Genomic DNA, 19692 nt, shown 5'->3' with positions numbered 1-19692 from the left:
AGCAAGATTATTATGGGTGAAGATACTCTGTCATTTCTACCCATGTTGGGCCCAACAATTGGGCAAAATTTGGTATTTTTTGTCTTGCCACTAGAACAAGCTAGCTGCCAACAGACGCAGAAAGCCAATATATCAATTGTCATTGTGACCCTTTAAAGCTCCAATGGCTTCTTTTGTGAGTCATAAGAATTCAGGGACAAGAGACCCATATACTGAAATTTTTATATGTTTTTCTGAGAGCGTTCACAAAAGACTTATATAAGTGCATTGATTTTGCAAAGAGCATTTTGAGCTTTTTAAAAGCACATCTTTCAATAGTAAATTCTGTTATGAGGTTGCAAACCTTGGAAAAATTTTATTACCTCTGCACAAATAAATGTAAAAAATGTGGTAAGCTCAGAGCGGGTGTAACTCGGCATTAGAGATCTCATAAAGCTGATGGCTTGTTAGGTTGTGCACAGTAAAGCAAAGCTGTGACTGGCTGTTCAGGGAAAAACAAAAGGTTTGCCTAGCCTCCTAACCTTATGCCCCATCCCATGCAGAATCACTTTTTCTCTCTTTGGCCCTATGCTTCATTGAGTATAAAGAATAAACCCAGTACTTTGCGGTATGGAGGAGCATGGGATACACCCATGTGACATCACTAGACCAATCAGAATCCATAGCCCATTACAAGCTGGTAAGCCTATACAATGCTTCCTTTCACTCATGTCAAATAATGAAGTAAGGGGAAGATAATTTCTGTAAAGGAATCATATTGCAGTTTTGTTTAAATTTTCTTTTTTCATTTTTAGGCAGCATATTGAGTTCTAGACATGTTTTCTGCTCGGGCTCTCAGTTGTAGGAAGCCTGATGTTAACAGAGTTCAATAGCTTACATTTACCTATACAAGTACATGAGTCAGAACAGTAACTTCCACCCCTTTCCCCTAATTTCAGAATGCTTTGATGAGTAGATATCAATAACATTTGCGTGCAGGCTGTTCTTGATAATTTCCACATGTGATGTTGGGGCACCTAAAGACCTGAAATCCAATGAATGAAAGTGGTGGATTAGGCAAAGTTGGGATGGAAAATATTGGAGGTCCATCAACCAGGAAACGAGTTGGGCTCTATCTGACTTGCTGCAGTTTCTAGTGCATATTGTAAGAAGCTCCCAGTGTGCAGTGAAATCAGAGTAAGCTAATTTCAAGAGCCAGAGAAAAGCCGGTACAACTGTGCAAGACTATTAATATTGAAGGTGAGGCTGGAGGTCAGATTTATGGAAGGTGAGGCTGGAGGGCAGATTTATTTAGGAGGAGGCTAGAGGTTAGATTTATTGAAGGGGAGGCTGGAGGTCAGATTTATTGAAGAGGAGGCTGGAGGTCAGATTTATTGAAGAGGAGGCTGGAGTTCAGTTTATGAAAATTATGCAACATTCATATTTTGATCATTTATTAAAAAATCAATATAAACCCTTTACAGTGTTTTTAAAATTCTTTGCCATAAAATTGATGTAAATGTTTTGTGTTGTTGCTCTTTAAGGGGAAGGCTGCAGGTCAGATTTATTGACCGGGAGGCTGGAGGTCAGATTTATTGAAGGTGAGGCTGGAGGCCAGATTTATTGACGGGGAGGCTGGAGATCAGATTTATTGACAGGGAGGCTGGAGGGCAGGTTTATTTAGGATGAGACTGGAGGATAGGTTTATTGAAGGTGAGGCTGGAGGTCAGATTTATTGACGGGGAGGCTGGAGATCAGATTTATTGAAGGTGGGGCTGGAGGGCAGATTTGATTAGGAGGAGGCTGGAGGTTAGATTTATTAAAGGGCAGGCTGGAGGTCATATTTATTGAAGTGAAGGCTGCAGGTCGGAGTTATTGAAGGCGAGGCTGGAGGGCAGATTTATTTAAGATGAGGCTGGAGGTTAGATGTATTGAAGGTGAGGCTGGAGGTCAGACTTTTTGAAGGTGAGCCTGGAGGTCAGATTTATTGAAGGGACAGCTGGAGGGCAGATTTATTGAAGGGAAGGCTGGAGGGCAGAACTAGTGAAAGGGAGGCTAAAGGGCAGAGTTATTGAAGGGGAGGCTGGAGGGCAGATTTATTGAAGGGGAGGCTGGAGGGCAGGTTTATTGAAGGGGAGACTGGAGGGCAGATTTTTTGAAGGGGAGGCTAGATGGCAAATTTATTGAAGGGGCGGCTGGAGGGCAGATTTATTGAAGATGAGGCTGGAGGGTAGATTTATTGAAGATGAAGCTGGAGGGCAGATTTATTAAAGGTGAGGCTGGAGGGCAAATTTATTGAAGGTTAGGCTGGAGGGCAGATTTTTTGAAGGGAAGGCTAGAGGGCAGATTTATTGAAGGGGAGGCTGGAGGTCAGATTTATTGAAGAGGAGGCTGGAGTTCAGCTTATGAAAATTATGCAACATTCATATTTTGATCATTTATTTAAAAATCAATATAAACCTTTAAAGTTTTTTTAAAATCCTATGCCATAAAATTGATGTAAATGTTTTGTGTTGTCGCTCTTTAAAGTTTTTTTTTCCACAATATAAATTCATATATCACTACGGATCCATAAATGAAAATGAAGTCCTTACAAAAGTCTTTTAGGAGTTTAATATGCTAGTTTTCATTTCGGCTTTCTTGAATGAATATTTCTGATTTGTCCTCTTATCTGTCAGAATGTACCACGTACCCCAGTAGATTCCTCTGGTCACGCCGGTGTACCGTCCCTTGTGATATTTGCCATTTAGATTGGCTGCCAGGCAAGTGTCAAACCACCAACCAGAACCGTAATACATGCCGCAGTTTCCGGAGGTGTAGTTGTCATTATCGCTGTCGTACGTTGTGAAATACTTGTGATCGTGGTTGTAGTTTCGGCTGTAGCTAAGAGCATTTCCGGCATTGCCATGGTACTCCCTGGCGGTAAGCCGAAACTTGTTTTGTTCATTGGCGATTTTGAATTTTCTGTAGACGGCGTGCCGTTTTATGCCATACCAGTCCTCTAGTTCTATGCGAAGGGTGTGCTGCCCGGATCTGGTTAGGCTGTGCAGGTGTTCATTGCCAAGCCAATGCTCCCCCTGGAGGCTACCAAAACCTTGCTTGTACTCTTGCCATGTACGGTTAAAGTCTACCGTGCCATCCTGCCTTCGCTGAAACACCGTCCAGCCTCCTCCATCTGTCACCATGTCACAGTAAACCTAAAGGCAACCAGAAACACACATCTTCAGCTAAAATTTCAGACTTATGGTGTATAAAATAAAAGATTCTAAGGCCGCCAATTAACTATCCAAAACACGTAAAATCAAGTCAAAGTCAAGTGGAGAAAGTTAAAGATTGGATGAAGGATGACTGGTTTGAAATTCTGTTCCCCAATTTTCAGCTTAATGTGATGATCTCCACCCCAGCTTCATTTACTGATACGGTGCTGAGTTTAGGCAATGGCAGGAGGATCTATAACCCAATGGTGTTTGAATAGTTTGGGTGGCAATGTCAATCACTGAGGAAGGTCACCCTCCTCATGCGAGAATCAGGCAGTGTCAGCATTGATATCTTTTTGATAACATTTTATTAGCTCCTGCATGTCATGTAAGTGGTAATATCCAACTGACCACCAACATAAGAAAGGGTGCGTACTCTAGTGGCATTGGTTTTTATATTGGTAGTCTTTAGTCATTTGCATTCTTCCGAGTCACCACCAAAGTAAGGGTTTCTTCCTTCCACTGACAACTAGCATAAACTGTAATGTAATGTTGGTGGTCAGTGGGAATGTTGGTGTTTGTTGGGAAGAATACACTGGGTTTTTTTGGGAGGAAGAATGCCCCTTATATTGATGGATAATGAGAAGAGAGCCACATTCCTTTCATTGGGTATTTCTTCTTTCCACTAGTTAACAAAGTACAGGGCATTGTACTTTGTCCCATTACCACCATTTATGGCCATTGTTATTATTCATTATCCTCCTAAATAACTATTGAAAATGATTTTTATATATGGCAGGTGATAGAAATCATCCACTTTGGGAGTGAAATAGACTAGCTACACTTCTGCTAAAGGGTAACACTTGGCAAAACATCTTACATTACCTCAAATGGCTGTCGCAATGCTATGGGCTGGATAGTGTAAATTCCATTATCGCGAATCCCCTGTTTGTAGATATCTGCACAGTCTCTTGGAAACATCCTCTCTGATTTCTCCGAAGATTCAACCACTGCAGATTAGAAAAAAAAAACTTATTTTGAAGTGGAGAACAGCTTTTTACTACTGTCAGCAAGGGACCATCATATTCACATCAACTATTGACATTTTACTAATAGCCATCACCATTGTTCTAGAGCCCACCATCTTCCAGCTGCAGGCCATCATCACAGTGGTTAGGTTTATCACCTACTCAGACTATCACCACTGCGTTAGGGATTGCTACATTTATACTAGAGCCATCTTTGCTACAGTATAGCCCACCTCCATTCTACTAGCAAATTACTGCCTACCACTTGTCTAATGGCCGATCTAATGGTGTCTATCCTCACTTTGCAAGGGTTGTTCACATTTCTTCTAGAGCAAATACACTTATACGGAGACTCACTATATCTTCAGTAAGTAGTATCAATGTTGGAGTAGTAACCACTACTCTTTTTGCCAATACCAACTACCTTTGTACTGCAGCCTATCACCATTCTACCAGTGGATATGACATGACATGTGTACTAGGTCCCAACCACAATTGCCATGGTAGTAAAGAAACATTTTTCTTTTTAAGTGCACCACAACTCTACCAGTGACCATTGCTTCTTTGATGATGGTGAACAATTTTACATGATTTTCATTTATAGTAGCATGATCACCATCCTCTAACAACTTGCCTTTTTGTCTCACCTTGAGATACCCCATTTCCTACGCTCTTCAGAGTCAGTGGTGGTTCTTCTTTTGTTTCAAGGGCTTTCAATCTTCGACCTTCTACAACAAAGACTAAATGAGTAAAGGCAAAAAAAGAAGGATACAAAATAATTGGGTTATCAAAACACAAAACTAAAGAAATGTATCTTTCTAAAAGAAGAAGTGGGGTTGCACATTCATTAGTAGTACCAAAGGTAATAAAATGGACCGAAGTCAGTGTTATTCTACCACAAAACAAGATAGAATGAAACACAATGTCCTGATACTTACAAGTACAACATGCAGTAGGCTGGTAAAGTAGATTTTAACTATAAGTCTGCAAAAACTGAAAAAAAGAGAATTCAAGCTACCTATGGTGGCTGCAATAATTTTCTTTTTCATTCTTTTTTCATTTATTGTTACTCGTTGATCCTACTGGTAATACACTTCATGTTCACAAGTTCAACATGTATTCATTAAAAAAATTATATTTTGATCCCATTCCATGTTCCCTTCAAAGCCCAACTCTGGGAAGACCCAACTTTCCAATCTCACCAACCCTACCTGCCCATACAACCTCCAGGATTCGAACCTCATATAACCCACCTCAGCACCACTAGTAAAGACCAGCAATCCACCCCACCAGGCCCTGGTCAACAATTGGTGTTGTTGGTGCTCCTCATTGTGAAGTCGTTGTGCCTTTAGGACCTTGTCTTTATACCGGAATTGTCTACATCACCAGGTATTTAAGTCCTTAAAAATTGTGTCACTAAAAAAGTGTGTCACTATACCATAGATTTAAAATAAGCAAATGGGGTTTAAGGTAGATTATACCAATACACCACTATACATTTTGAAATAATTAGGTGGTATTCAAAGATGCTTTATGGTAAAGATTCAGTTTAAACTCCAACACCAGTTTGGTGATTACAAGCCTGTTGCTGGACCTAATGCTAGCATTTCTCTTCTATGGGTTTCTGTAACAATACCTAAATGTCTGTAGCTGCCAGTAGCCCTATACACAAATTGGTGAAAACGCAAACTGAAGTGTTCCCAGGTTTTAAACATTTATCAGTTGTCTGTGCAAGCCATAGCCTTTCTGGAACGCTTTAAGCTGAAAAGCAGGTGGAACAGAAACTAGAATCATGCAGAAAAACTAAAAAACCTGACTTCTTTGAGTATGATAAGTGAAAGAACTCCTCCAAGAATATCAGATAACCTCTATCGCAATCCAGAAAACACTTTTGTATCTAAATAAGCTTTTGTAATAGGATTTGAAAGTCCAACCACATTACTTTAAGGTGCGTACACACTTCCAATTTTTATCGTTCCAATCGAACGACGAACGATCGATTGGGCAAAAAATCGTTCGTAAAAAAGTAACCAACGACGCCGACGAACGAGGAAAGTTGTTGGAAACGAACGACCGGACCGGCGGATCGGATTGGGCGACGATGGTTGAACATCGTTCGTGTGTACGGTCGTTTGTAGATCGTCCATGGTCTGAGCATGCGTAATGAACGCACGTTCGTTCACTTTCCTGTCGTGCACATAGTTCCTCTATCGCTCAAACGATCGTATCTATTGTGTGTACAATATCTACGAACGATCGTGTCGTTATCTCTATGTGCAGGATCCGTGCTATACGATGGTTCGTAGATATCGTGCAGGATCGTTCGTCGTTCGTTTTCCAACGATAATAATTGGAAGTGTGTACGTAGCTTTAGTCTGAGTTCCCAATAATTACCGAAAAATTACATTCCAATAAGCAGTGGTTAGGTCTTCATTTTTTAATCCACTGTTTGCTCTATATCCAATTAGATACAGACTTTTTAAGGTAGGTTTAATCTGATTGGTGGCTGTAAAAAAAACTCAAATCAACTACTAAAAGTTTGCTACATTTTTTGTATATGAGAGCAAAAAGACTGCAGGGGGTGTGTCCGGGAATATTAGTCCTCTTTTTCACACAGTAAAAAGGGTTCCCAGAGTACAAAAATATGTACAAAACATACTTGGGTGTGCAACAACAATGCTTGGGTGAAAATCATTTGGGGGATATACAAAAGTCATATGAGGGCAGCACTGTCCTCTTACCGAGGACCGCTTTTTGTTAGCCAACCAGACTAATTTTAGGGAATATAACAGGAGCCAACCTGTGTTTTTTCCCAGTACTCCCGTCGCCCATTCTGACACTCTGGGCCTGATTAATTAAAGCTCTCTAAGGCTGGAGAGGATACACTTTCATCAGTGAAGCTGGGTGATCCAACAAACCTGGAATGGATCTGGTCCAGGATTAAAAACAATTGCTAACAAATAGCAAATGACTTTTATGAAATCTGCTCCAGTTTAGAAAAATTGCTGTTTTTCAACTACTAAATAAAAAAAAAAGAACCACAAGTGGATTTTATTTAGCTGTTTCTACCCTAAACCTTCAGCTGCTCAAAGGCTCAAAGCCTTGCTGTTTTTATTTTATTTTTTTATTTTAGGTATTTAGGCAAAATCCTAATAACCTTCTTTTGGCTCTTTGTAAAGTCGGCAATTAGCTGCATATTCTTTCTGTCATTATGTAAAAATCTGTAGCGGCAGTATTATATATAGACTTCCTCCCTGAATGGCTCTTTAGTTTTTCTATACATCAGCCCCTGTTAATGATACAAAACTGGCAAATGGACAACACCAAGCTCAATACAGACTGGGAATTGTCTGCGGGGAGTGCAGAAAAATTGTCCTTTCTTTGTTTAGTAGAGGCGCTTGGAGACATAGCGGTCACATCAGAAAGCCAGTGTCAAAACTCGTCCAACTTTGGAGGACGTCACCGCACACAGGGGCTTGTCAGAGCATCAAAGATGAGAAAAACTTTAAACAAGCCGCACAATGCCAATTCTCCTTTTGTTGATTTTTTTTCCTACTTTCCACCTCAATGGCTTGCAGAAGATTCAAGCGCCCCCCCCCCCCCCCTTTTCCCTTTCTCATTTTGTAGGTGTCATGATTAAAGAGATAGAAAGATTGATGTCTTTTTTTAAAATTGATTTAATCATTGATGTGATTTTTTTTTCAAGATAACTAAACGTAGCAATTTTTTTATTCAAGTGATTATTTGTAACAATATTTGTCATTTTTAACATATAAAAATAATTATTAATGTTTATTTCAACTTTGGAGGTTTTTTTTCACATGTTTAGTTTTTATATATGAAGTCCATGTGTGTGTGTGTGTGTGTATATATATATATATATATATATATATATATATATATACCCCATTTAATTAAAGTTGCTTAACAGAAATTACAAAAATATGATTATTAGACAATTAGATTATTTGAAAAATATATATAATGCAGACTGTTAACAGCAAAAACACAACAGTGTCCCACAATTATTTGTTGATCCTGACAGTGGATCCATTACTTTATTCACTTCTGGTTACAGGATGACAACACTGTTTATTCTACAGTGAAACTGTCCCTTTATAATGTTGGAGAAGAGACATTTTGGTGTATTTATTTAGTTTATACTTAAGATTCATCCAACTTTTACCCAAAATGTGCATATGAATTTACAAATTTTTACTAATACTTTACTTTTACTAATATGAAAAATGTGTTCATTTTAGGTACTAGTTGGGTGAATCCTGGTTGAAAAAAATATATAAATAGACCCCATAGTATATCTCTGCTTTTAAAAATAAAAATATTAAATGTGCACAAAAATAGTTTTTTAGATAAGTTAAAGTAATTAAAGTCTTACCCTGTTTTCCCGAAAATAAGCCCTAGCATGATTTGTCCGTATTTTTTTGAATGCTCTAAATAATAAGCCTCACCCCGAAAATAAGCTACAATATATATAAATACATGGACAAGAGGAAAAAAAAAATATAATTACCCTTGATGATGTTCCAGCCCATGTAATAAGTTTTGGTAATTAAATATTTTACCAGTTTTGTTAATTAAATATTTTGGCCTGTTGAAGGACAAAAACTTCAACAGGACCCACAAGTAATAAAATTATATTTTAGGGGGGCTCAGAACAGCAGATGTTGGTTTGTTAATGTTACAGGGAGAGATGGAGAATAAATGTCATGCAGCAATAAAACAATCATTTATGAACACAGTTATAGGATGTTCTCATTTAAATCCTTCATAAAATAAATGCAGAATTAAAGGTTTCCAAATTATATTAGGTGCTGAATGCAAATATAAGGTAAAAATTGTAAGGATCAAAATTAGTGGTGGTCATATAGTTCCCATTGAAGTTAATACTGGCACAGATTGGAGCTATTCCAACCTCTAATCAGAATCTGAGAAATCCAGGTTCTGCTACAACATCACTATACGTGTTACTCCACTATTATACCTATAGTTGTCATCCTTTTGGCCAGATTGCCTTAGCTCTACAATACTTGTCACTGATAGGCATTACACATCTAATACAAATTTTGACTCAGAATTTCCAGATCCAGTCGGATTTTGTGACCAATCTAACCAAGGATCCAATCCAAGTTATAATTTTTGTGTTCCAAGCATCAAAATATAAATAGCCTGCTATATTTGATTCTTTCAGTTTACTAACAAATTTAATGATTATGAGTTCTGTTTCTATAACAGTGAATCTGATATTTACCAAACATTCTCTGATGGAGGATAGACCCCTATGTCTTTCCATGAATTTCATAGCCAACAGTTCCTTGAAAACTATAGGGGAACAACTGGATTTTGTTAAGTACGAAAAGAACGTGGCAGGATGTTACTTTTTTACGACAAGGAAAATGCATAAAATGCAAATGTCATGTACAGCGTATACATGTAAACAAAATGAATAGATACTGTTTTTTAGTCATATAATTAAAAATCTATAAAACTATTTATAGCTATTTTAATTTTTCTCAATTCATTTTCCTAGTCTGAGAATTTAGGAAAAGTGTTAACGGGGAACAAAAAGTTCATCTTTAAAAATGTGGCTCCAGGCAAGGTCCCTACTGCAATAACTATTATTTCCTGCCTGATTGCCACACATCTGTCAAACTTTACTGAGCTGTTACGTCATCTGGCCCGGACAATCAGGATGGACGAAGATCAGAAAAGAAGGAAGAAGATTATGGACAGGTGAGTATTCACTGGGTTTATTTTCGTTTTAACTGTTGCAGATCCTTTTATTGTGGTTGGTTCTTATTTTGTCCATTATACTAGATGGCTGAGACCTTATTTTGATCAGATACTCAACCCAGCAGAAACTCGCCTGTCTCCATTGCATTTGCAGGTACCACCATCTTTTTCTCTTTTACATTCATATCTTCAGCCATCTTGATTGTCCCGGCACCCCCAAGGGAACCTGAGATTGCCGAGTATCTCTGGCCACAAAGGCATGCAGAGCTCAGCAAAATTTAACGGATAGGTGGCTATTGGGCAGGTATAGAACAGTTATTGCTAAAGGGACAGGGTACATGATTACAAAGTTTAGGTACACTCCAAAATTTCTCTTTCAGGGCATTATTTTTTAAGCTTAACTAAATTTGCACTTTAGTTCAATGTTCCTTCTGCAATAAGCATTCTTACCTGCCTATTCACGTTCTTCATCTGTTGGGTTACCTGGCACATTCCAGCTTCTCCTACAATTGCCAAAACTAAATGAACTTCAATGCATCTCGTAGGGAGGAAGAGAAAAAGATGGCAGTGCATGCTATGGACCGGTTGACAGGTGAGTATAAATAGGGTTTACTCCTACTTAAAAATTTTTTATAACTAGTATTACCATGATAGTGTTTATTTCAAGGGGTTTGTGTGAGTGCTAAACATTTGGTTAGGGTCACTTTTACCCAAAGTACAAAGATAAAACTTTATGCTTACCTTGCTGGTGGCCTGTTTTGGGAACTCGGCAGCTTCACTTTTTCCGTGGACGCAGCAGGTATTTCTCACTTTCCAGTGTACAGATACAGAAACTACAGAGCCTCTTTTACAGGATTTCTTTGGGGTCTATTTATAAAGCAATCCCTGGTGCAGAATCAATTACTGCTATTGAAACACGTGAACCTGAAAGATTGTTCACCAATTTATAGAGATGAATTAGCTGTTACATAAAGCTGTATCTCTCAAGAAGTAATATAGAAAGTACAGCTTATCAGCAGCTGTATTATTCTCTTCTCATCACCAACAGCTGCCAAGGCAATAAGAACTAATATTCGTTTATTATTACTTGTATTATCTTTTATTTATAAAGAGCCAACAGACACTGCCTGGCCAAAAAAATCACACTTTCTAATATTTCATTGGACCACCTTTAGCTTTGGTTATGGAATGCATTCAGCCTGGTAATATTTCAATAAGCTTATGCAATGTTACAACATTTATTTCCAGCCAGAGTTGAGTTTATTTTCCGCCCAGATCTTGTATTGATGATGGGAGAGTCGGAGCTGTGTGAAGTCTTCTCTAGCCCATCCCACAGATTTTCCATGGGGTTCAGGTCTGAGCTCTCTGGTGGGCAATCGATGTGTGATAATGAGGTCTCTTGAATCCTGAACCACTCACAATCTAAGATCAATGAATCCTGACATTGTCATCTTGGAATATGGCCATGCCATCAGGGCATTGATGGAAAAACCTGGCCATTTAGTATATTGAAGGAGTAAGTTGACCTCATGTTTGGGCCACATATTGGTATTGAACCTAGGCCTGATGAACTGAAGCAATGTCAGATTATATATGGCCCCCACATGCACTCCAGATCATACCACTGCCCCTACAGTCACCCCAGATCATACACTGCCCTCACAGGCACCACAGATCATAATACTGCCCTCACAGGCACCACAGATCATAATACTGCCCTCACAGGCACCACAGATCATACACAGTCCCTACAGGCACCCCAAATCATATACCTGCCCCCATAGACACCCAGATCATACACTGCCCTCATAGGCACTCCAGATCATACACAGCCCTTAAAAGCACCCCGAGTCATATCACTGCCCCCTTAGACACCCTAAATCATAACAGAGTCCACACACGCACCTTAGATCATTAGACAAACAGCTTAGAAACTGTTAATATGGAAGAAAAAAATTGTCATGTTTCCTCACACTGGTGATTATTTGAGAGGTTGCCCCTTACATAGTAGGAATTAAATGGGTCTTTACAATGGTGATCAGTGGAGAAAGACCTTTTTAGATTGGTAGGCGATGAACGAAGGACTACATTGGTGGTCAATGAAAAATGCTCCTATTTATGGAGTATAGTGGAATCAGGGCATTTTCACTGGTGGTCAACTTTATTTTCACTGGTGGTCAATAACAAAATGTTCCTTGTATTGGTGGTCATGGGAGAAGGGCTCCATACTTCAGCCATTAGTGGAAAAACTGCACCTTAGTTTAGTTGTCAATGGTAAAAGACCCCTTATATTGGTGGTCAGTAAAAAGAATGCTCCCCTTTTCATATGTTTAAAAGAATATTGGTAAGTTTCCTATCTGGGAGTAAGGTATTGCTGATTGCTCAAGAAACCCATAGCTACCCCCAGAGCAACCCTGGTATTAAATACTATTGTATTGGGGATTTTACTATGCAATTTTGCTTTTCAAAACAGGCTTCCAGAGTCAACACTGAACATTATGATTTACAAATCAGTTTCTATTCAATATAAAACAGCTTCTCTTTTACTGACATCCAGAGACATAACACTTATCTTTTCCTTTACCTCTGCTTCACCTTTGTCCAGGATGATAAACGATGAGGTTGGTACAACAGCAGATGTGCAGGAAGAAGCATTAGGAGAATGTCCAATGCATTGCACAGGCTCTTGTAACACCCTGGACTGCATCTATCTTATGTGTCTGTGACATTCCAACACTTGATTTATCTAAGATCACCTTTAAGGGGGGAACAAAGGCAAAAATCTCCCCCGCACCATCATACTTCACTGTTCTAGTGGAAAAAAGGCATTTTTATCATCATTGGCCTGGCTTGCAGAAGGTTTTGGTCTGTAAGGAAGAACTGGACTTGAGCTGAAAGATTAGGAAGAATGAATAAATCACATTTAAAGGGAATCCCCTGTCTTGGAAGTGCTCTGCAGAATGGAAGGCAGACACATTGAACAGAATGGAGCTGATTATGGGGTGACCTTTTAACCTGCCTCTGTTCACCTTAGGGACCAACCATGGAATGAGTGATTGTGCTGTCATATCAAGCAAAAAATGATGGCTTTAGGAAGGAGGAAGCCAAAGATCTATTTTACAGAACATGGAAAGTAATTTGAAGGGGGAAAATATTAATTATGCTTTACCTGTCAACAGATATTTAAAGTAATGAACAGGTTCTTGGGATCCCTTCCAAGCTGCATGATTGTGAAGGATGAGAATGGGGACAAAATCCTTCCACACCTGATATTCTGCAGACTTCATGCCACCTTCCGTCTGCCTGGCATCACACCTCTATTGGTGCAGGGTGGAGAAGTCTGCAGGGCACTGTACATGATGTAGACATTGCTGGGTAGGTTAAATGTGTCATTGAGGAAATTGGTCACAAAGCATACATCTAACCTGCTCTAGTGTCCGCTCTCCTCAACAGGAAATTTTACATTACAAAGGTTACCAAGTGGTATTTTCGGGTCAATTAAAATGTAATGTGGCCCTTCTAATGATCACTAATGTAAGAGGCATGTCTCTAATATCTATAACTACACGTATAAAGGGGCACTAAAATCGGCACCAATCTAAGAGGGCACTGCAATGACCACAAAACTAAGGGAGTACTTCTATTGACCACCAATGCAAGGAGGTCCTTCTCCACTGATCACCAATAAAAGAGGGGAATATATTAATCACTATAATATAATGGGACCCTTCTTTACAACTACTAATGCAAAGTGGACACTTTAGTGACCACCAGTGTAAGGTGGCACTTTTCTACTGACCACCAAGGTGGCACTTTTTTACTAGCACTACACCATTAACCACCAATGTAATAATGAACCGCATGACTGATCACTGAAAAAATGGGGATGTACAGGGTCTTCTCTGACTAAGGAGACCGCTAATGCAAGGATGTCCTTTACTGACCACCAATGTGGGAAGGGGTATACCACGGAACTCAAATGCAAGAAAGCCTTTCTCAACCCACCATGAATGTACACAGGTCCTTCACCGCTGACTACCAATGCAATGAGAAATATACCACTTACTACCAATGTAAGAAGCCCTTTCCTAACCAACTGCTAATGCAAGGAGGTCCTTTCCTGACCACCAATACAAGGAGGCCCTTCTCAACTGACGTTAGGAAGTCCTTCACTATTGACCACCAAAAATTTGCCACTCACCACCCATATAAGAAGGCCTTTCTCCACTGACCACCAATGTAAAGAGGTCCTTCACTGACCACTGATATCAATAGGGACTTACCACTGACCACCAATAGGAGAAGGTTCCTATCCATTCACCACCAATATAAGGAGCCACTTCTCCATTACCACTAATGCAATCAAGAATGCCCTTTCTTTTTATGGTATTTTTCATCATTCATTAGGGGGAATTGTTACAAAAAATGATCATCCCCGGCTGTAATTTTCTAGGTACAGCTATGCACTTTTCTATACCAGTCTCAGGAAAAAAAAGAGAAATAATGTCTGTGGCTTGGTCTCAGTAGAATAGTTGTTTTGTACATTTGACTTCCTCATTAGGCCTTTTTCCAGTTCCTGACCCCTTAACATAAAATCCTGCCATTCACAGGGCTACCAAAGTTCACAGCGGATGATGTCACAGACACTCCGAGGGGAATCTAGGTAACCGCCACCACTGGTATCCCCAACAATAAAGCAATTCAGTCCACCAGATGCACATAATGAGGACCCAGACAGCCAGGACTATATGGGTGGAATGCAGTTAGTGACTAGCCTTCCAGGAAAAATGTGAGACCAAAAATTGAAATATCTATAAGTAGTGATTTTATTATTTTGTACAATTGTACATTATATATTAATAAAAAGCTATTTTTCTGTAGTAAATACAATTTTACAGTGGTAATTTTAAAGCTGAAGTATAATGTTTTGCCTTCCCTGGTTCCTCTTTTTCCCCTCATCAACATACTCTTAGATTGTAAGCTCTTTGGGGCAAGGTCCTCTCCTCCTTCTGTGTCATTCTCTGTATTTTTGTGTCATTTGCAACCTTTACTTAATGTGCAGAGCTGAGTAATAGGTTGGCACATTACAAATACAGTTACAAATTACAAATACAGTTTATAAATAGTAATAATAATAAATAAATAAATAATTATTATTATAAAATAAAACTTTGCTGTTTTTATTATATACCTAACCCAGATTTCATCACTTTGTTTCTATGCAATGACGGCGTTTCATGGCTTGTGGAAGGGAGTTTTACAAAGCTTCCTGAAAACATGAAGCTGTTATTACTGACCCATGTGATGTAAAGCCGCCATAAGTAAAACAACTGAAATCCATTAAATAGTAGTGGTAGGTCTGGGATATTTAGGCTGGGGAAGGAAGGACTGGATTTCCATGCAGGAAATATGAAAAGCCCTGTCTAGCAGCAGCTTCTAATGCGCATTGTAAGAAGCTCACAGTGTGCAGTTAAATCTGAGTGAGCAATTTCAGTACAAAAGGAACCAGTACAACCTTACAAGATTAAAGGAGTTCAGCTTTATTGCATATCTGTTCATAGTGGTGCCTATGAAAAACAAAACAAGGATACCAATGGGAAGTCCCAGAACGGTATGTAAATGGTGGCCAAAAACTAAATTCTGCATGCACTTAATGGATTACTCTAAATGAAGGATCCTAGGTAACCTGTACCCAGAGAAAAATAGGAGGTAACCTTTGCTGATATTGCTAGTTCTCTAGCTGGATTGTGTACTTTAAAGACACAGAACTATAAGAAGTATCAGAATGAAATCAAAGATAAACTCCAATCAGCAAGAAAACTTTATCACTCTGTATCACCATCCCCCCAGATAGCAAAGGTTAAAGGGAATGTAAACGGTATCAATAAAAGCTGAATTCCAGGGTAAGCAAATGATGATAAGAGAGGCATGTTTATTCTTAACTGAATCTTGGTGTGCTTTGTGTTTTTCTATGCTGTAATACCTGGTGCAGGAACTTCCTGTAACACAGACCGGTCACGGCTGCTCTTTCTACTTGCACAGGGAGGTTGGTCTTGTCTCCGCCCCTCCTATAGTTTTCTGCTGATATCCTGTAGTGGGTGGGCCTGCTGGACCCCTCCTTCAGCTCTGCTTTCTGCACAGTCTATGTACAGCACAGCGATGATTGGTGTTGCAATTCAGATTTGGCCATTCTGCTCACTTTTAGTTACAAGCACTCAATAGACAGCAGAAACCTGTAGTCAGTGCTCACAGCTGGCAATGGCTATCTGCTGTGTACAGGTAAAGGGCCCGCAGTAACCTTGCCATCCAATCCAAATTGCCAAGGTAAATTTTGATTTGGATATTCCATATTATTATTCATATCAGATGTCCAACAGAACGCTAGTGATGATGTCACCAATACATTTTACAAAGGAATATTTGTGTTTGCAGAAATCATTGGGGAATATATTAAACAGACAGCGGTTGTGCCTGAAGTTTAGATTGAAGCCAGTTGAACCATTAAAGCATTTTAATATATCTGTTTAATAACAGCAAATAAATACCTATAACTCATGCCTCAAATCCAGCAAGCCAACCTGCAGCAACCTGTGCTCTGTGATATCAGTTACATTGTTACCCGCTGTCTCTGAGGATTACAGAACAATGTAAATGCTAAATGAGTGATCAGAACCAAGTGAATGCAGACAATACATGGCAGCAATTAAAATGAGAAATAAAGTTGAAGCTGCAGGGAAATTTACTAAATGACCAGAACCTGTAACTAAAATCATGTGGGTAGGAGAGCAGATATGAAATATAAAGGTGCAGCTTTAGTAGCTAAAAACATTCTAATTACTAATGGAGAAGTGTTTGGTGTGTTATTCATACCTCCCACCTTCTGAAGATAGGGATGAGGAACACTTTGTAGCTCAAAGTATGTAGGCAAATTATACACCCCCACCACACCCCCAATGTGTGGACCATGAAAAAGCAAAATCCATTCATATTCAAATGATTGGGTAAACCAACACATGCTTTATCAGTTTTTTTACCCATTTTTCAAAACAAGAAATGGAATAATTAAGAGGCTGGATGGAGGTTTATTGCAAAAAAAATCCTTTATAATAGTTATATAATACATTTTATAGAGGTGTCTAGATCTACCCAAAATAAGTTGGGGGTATAAAGAGGGATAGTCCCTCCAAATCAGGGGCAGTTGGGGGTATGAAGAGGGACAGTCCTTCCAAATCAGGGGCAGTTGGGGGTATGAAGAGGAACAGTCCCTCCAAATCAGGGACAGTTAGGAGGTATAAAGAGGAACAGTCCCTCCAAACCAGAGGCAGTTGGGAGGTATGGTTATGATTTATTGAATGAGTGAAGGTCTACAAAAAGGAAATAATAAAGTATTCTGACCAATAGCTGATTGAGAAAAGAAACATTAGTTGGAAGATTTTACTTCCAACTTTAGTTTTTACTTCAGATCCAATCACTTTAGCTGATATTGTTAGGAAGTAAAAAGAAGTATATCATAATTGTACAGCTGACCAAGCTCCTCCCATTGAATTCTACATAGCAGAGTTACTCTTTAAGCGCTTGCAATGCTCTCTAGTAAATCATATATTCCCATGCCAGTGGGTGTTACTGACAATTGAGGACTCACCTAACGTGGACAGCTTCTGGACGGATTCATTGCAGGGCAGTTCGCACCCGGACAAAATTCCCAATAGAAGAACAACCAATGAATTCAGCCTGTCCTCCACTTTGCTCAGGTTGACTTTGCTCTCCTCCTGAAGCTTCTGGAGCAGCGAAGTCACTGACTGAAGATTTGCCTCCAGCAAATTCAGCCTTTCGCCCACACTCTTGGACTTTGGGTTCTGAGGTTTGCTGTTACCTTCAGTCCCAGACTGCTTTACGGTTTGCTTGAACTCTTGGTTGGGTTCTTGGTGGACTTCCTTCAGTTCCTCAGGTGTGGGCTGCTCATCAGGTAGGAGGAAGTGGAGTTTGCAACCTTGAGGTCCATCGCAATTGGCGTCTACTTGAGGCATGGCCACAAGATGGTCCAGACAAGCCGGGTCATCCTTTTTATTGATGCAGTCGGTACTGTCGGCCATGGACACCTCAACATCTTGCAGAAGCAACAGCAGGACAATCCAACACATGTCTTCTTCTGGATGGTAACCCCACAATTGCACTTCTATAACCTATTCCCCACCGCAACATCCAGCATGAGCTGACTGAAGCAAACAACCTGTGCAAACTTTCCTTGACTTTTACAGGTCTCTCTGTATACAATTCATCACAGGCTGGGAAATCCTGAGAGAGCTTCAAAGCAAATGAAGACAGTGGATGTGTGTGAGGCATGCACCAGACAGGAGGGGGCTGGGGAGAGAGGGGGGTGCATGAGGGGAGAGGAGGGCCTGGAAAAAAAAGTTTCCTATAAAGAACACTTGAAACTCAGATTAGCATCTCTATCCCTTGAAGAACAGCCTTGGTTGTGTCTAGGTGAACGTCCGCCTTGTCATCATTATTGTGCGAACTCTTTTCTCAGCCTGCAAAGACTTGAACGGAAGGGCTGGGCCCAAGAATATAAAACCATTAACAAGGGGATAGCCCGCATCTATATATTTTTTAATGGTACACGAGTGAGAAGAATGGATGTAAAGTATCTTGTAAAATAAAGCCTCAGATCCTGGAGAACAGAGGTGTCATTCCTGGAAAGCAGAACTTGTATTTACAGGGTGATTATGTCACTTTTGCTAAACAGAATTTAACATTTAACTCCAGGAGGATTTTCTTTTTATAGTTTTGGATAGAGTGGGTATTATTATTAGCTTATGTTATCCAAAGCAACAAAAAAAGGGTTAGGATTAAAGATACCTTGTCACTGTGACCATTTATTTAACAATAATCTTCCCAAATATGTGAATTTAGAATATTTTATGCATATGTAGAGATCCAAAAATCTCTGAGACTGCTGCTGGGTGCCACCGTGCCATGCTGATGCCAGCAGCCCCATCAGAGACAAACAAAGTGACCATACAAGTTGTGAGTTTTGTTCGACCACTTTACAATTTGCTTGATATCAATATTGATCGAAAACCAGTCCTCACACAATTGATATTTGATTCTTTGTAACCAATCAAAATATAAATCATTTGCTCTATTTGCTGAATAATTTTCAGTGCTTCTTTTAGGTTTGTATGATCAGACAGGTCATTATTGCAGAATAGGCAATGTTTCTTCTGCAACTTACCTGTCTGATTGTTTGGGGTTGCTGACAAAAAAATGAGCAGCAAGGAAACGTTGTGTGTGCCAGGATGACGTATGAAGATGGCCAAAGATCTTCTGGAAGAGGAAATGGTGTCGCCGGTTGCTGGAACATGGACAGGTAAATTTGCCAGGTTTAGATCTACTTTAATAAAGGAATGCTTGTGCACATATTTGTCACAAATTGATTGAGAAGTTTCAAAACTCCTCAAATACAGCCGACCTGATTATTCATGATTTTTTTGCTTCTACAATCAATATAGATCTCTTTGGTCTATTGCATTCAAGCAACCCTTCTATGACCACAAATTGTTCTCTCACTAAGTTACTTTATCAAGAGACAAAGCAGAGGGAGCATCAAAGATTGGGGAAAGAATAGAAATTCCTAATCAATATTAAATCAATATATCAATCAATCACTGATCAGGTGTACCCTGTTATTCTGATAAATTTGCATTAGAGTTTATTGTCAAATTTAACACTGAATC

At 39.4% G+C, this 19692-nt stretch overlaps 1 protein-coding gene across 1 annotated transcript; it reads right to left on the bottom strand.

The window, feature by feature from the left end:
* Nucleotides 1-2461: 2461 nt before the first annotated feature.
* LOC140336241 (fibroleukin-like) lies at nt 2462-18346 on the bottom strand. The gene is made up of 4 exons (XM_072419237.1): nt 17598-18346; nt 4852-4932; nt 4062-4186; nt 2462-3176 (listed from the first exon to the last, which is right to left on the bottom strand). The coding sequence occupies exons 1-4, from the start codon at nt 18094-18096 to the stop codon at nt 2583-2585; spliced, it is 1299 nt and encodes a 432-aa protein (XP_072275338.1). The 5' UTR covers nt 18097-18346; the 3' UTR covers nt 2462-2582.
* Between the last annotated feature and the right edge of the window lie 1346 nt (nt 18347-19692).

The sequence above is a fragment of the Pyxicephalus adspersus genome, chromosome 8 (genome assembly GCF_032062135.1).
Source record: "Pyxicephalus adspersus chromosome 8, UCB_Pads_2.0, whole genome shotgun sequence".
Classification (NCBI taxonomy): Eukaryota; Metazoa; Chordata; class Amphibia; order Anura; family Pyxicephalidae; genus Pyxicephalus; species Pyxicephalus adspersus.
The sequence above is the reverse complement of the archived record's forward strand: the minus strand, read 5'-3'. Positions and strand labels throughout refer to the sequence as shown.

Bases quoted from the DNA above. Each gene is read 5' to 3' on its own strand.
- LOC140336241 (XM_072419237.1), bottom strand. From the start codon at position 18,096: ATGTGTTGGATTGTCCTGCTGTTGCTTCTGCAAGATGTTGAGGTGTCC. The intron at 4,933-17,597 runs GTGAGTCCTCAA...TCTTTGTTGTAG, and splicing joins CCAGAAGCTGTCCACGTTAG to AAGGTCGAAGATTGAAAGCC. The intron at 4,187-4,851 runs GTGAGACAAAAA...TCTAATCTGCAG, and splicing joins AGGAAATGGGGTATCTCAAG to TGGTTGAATCTTCGGAGAAA.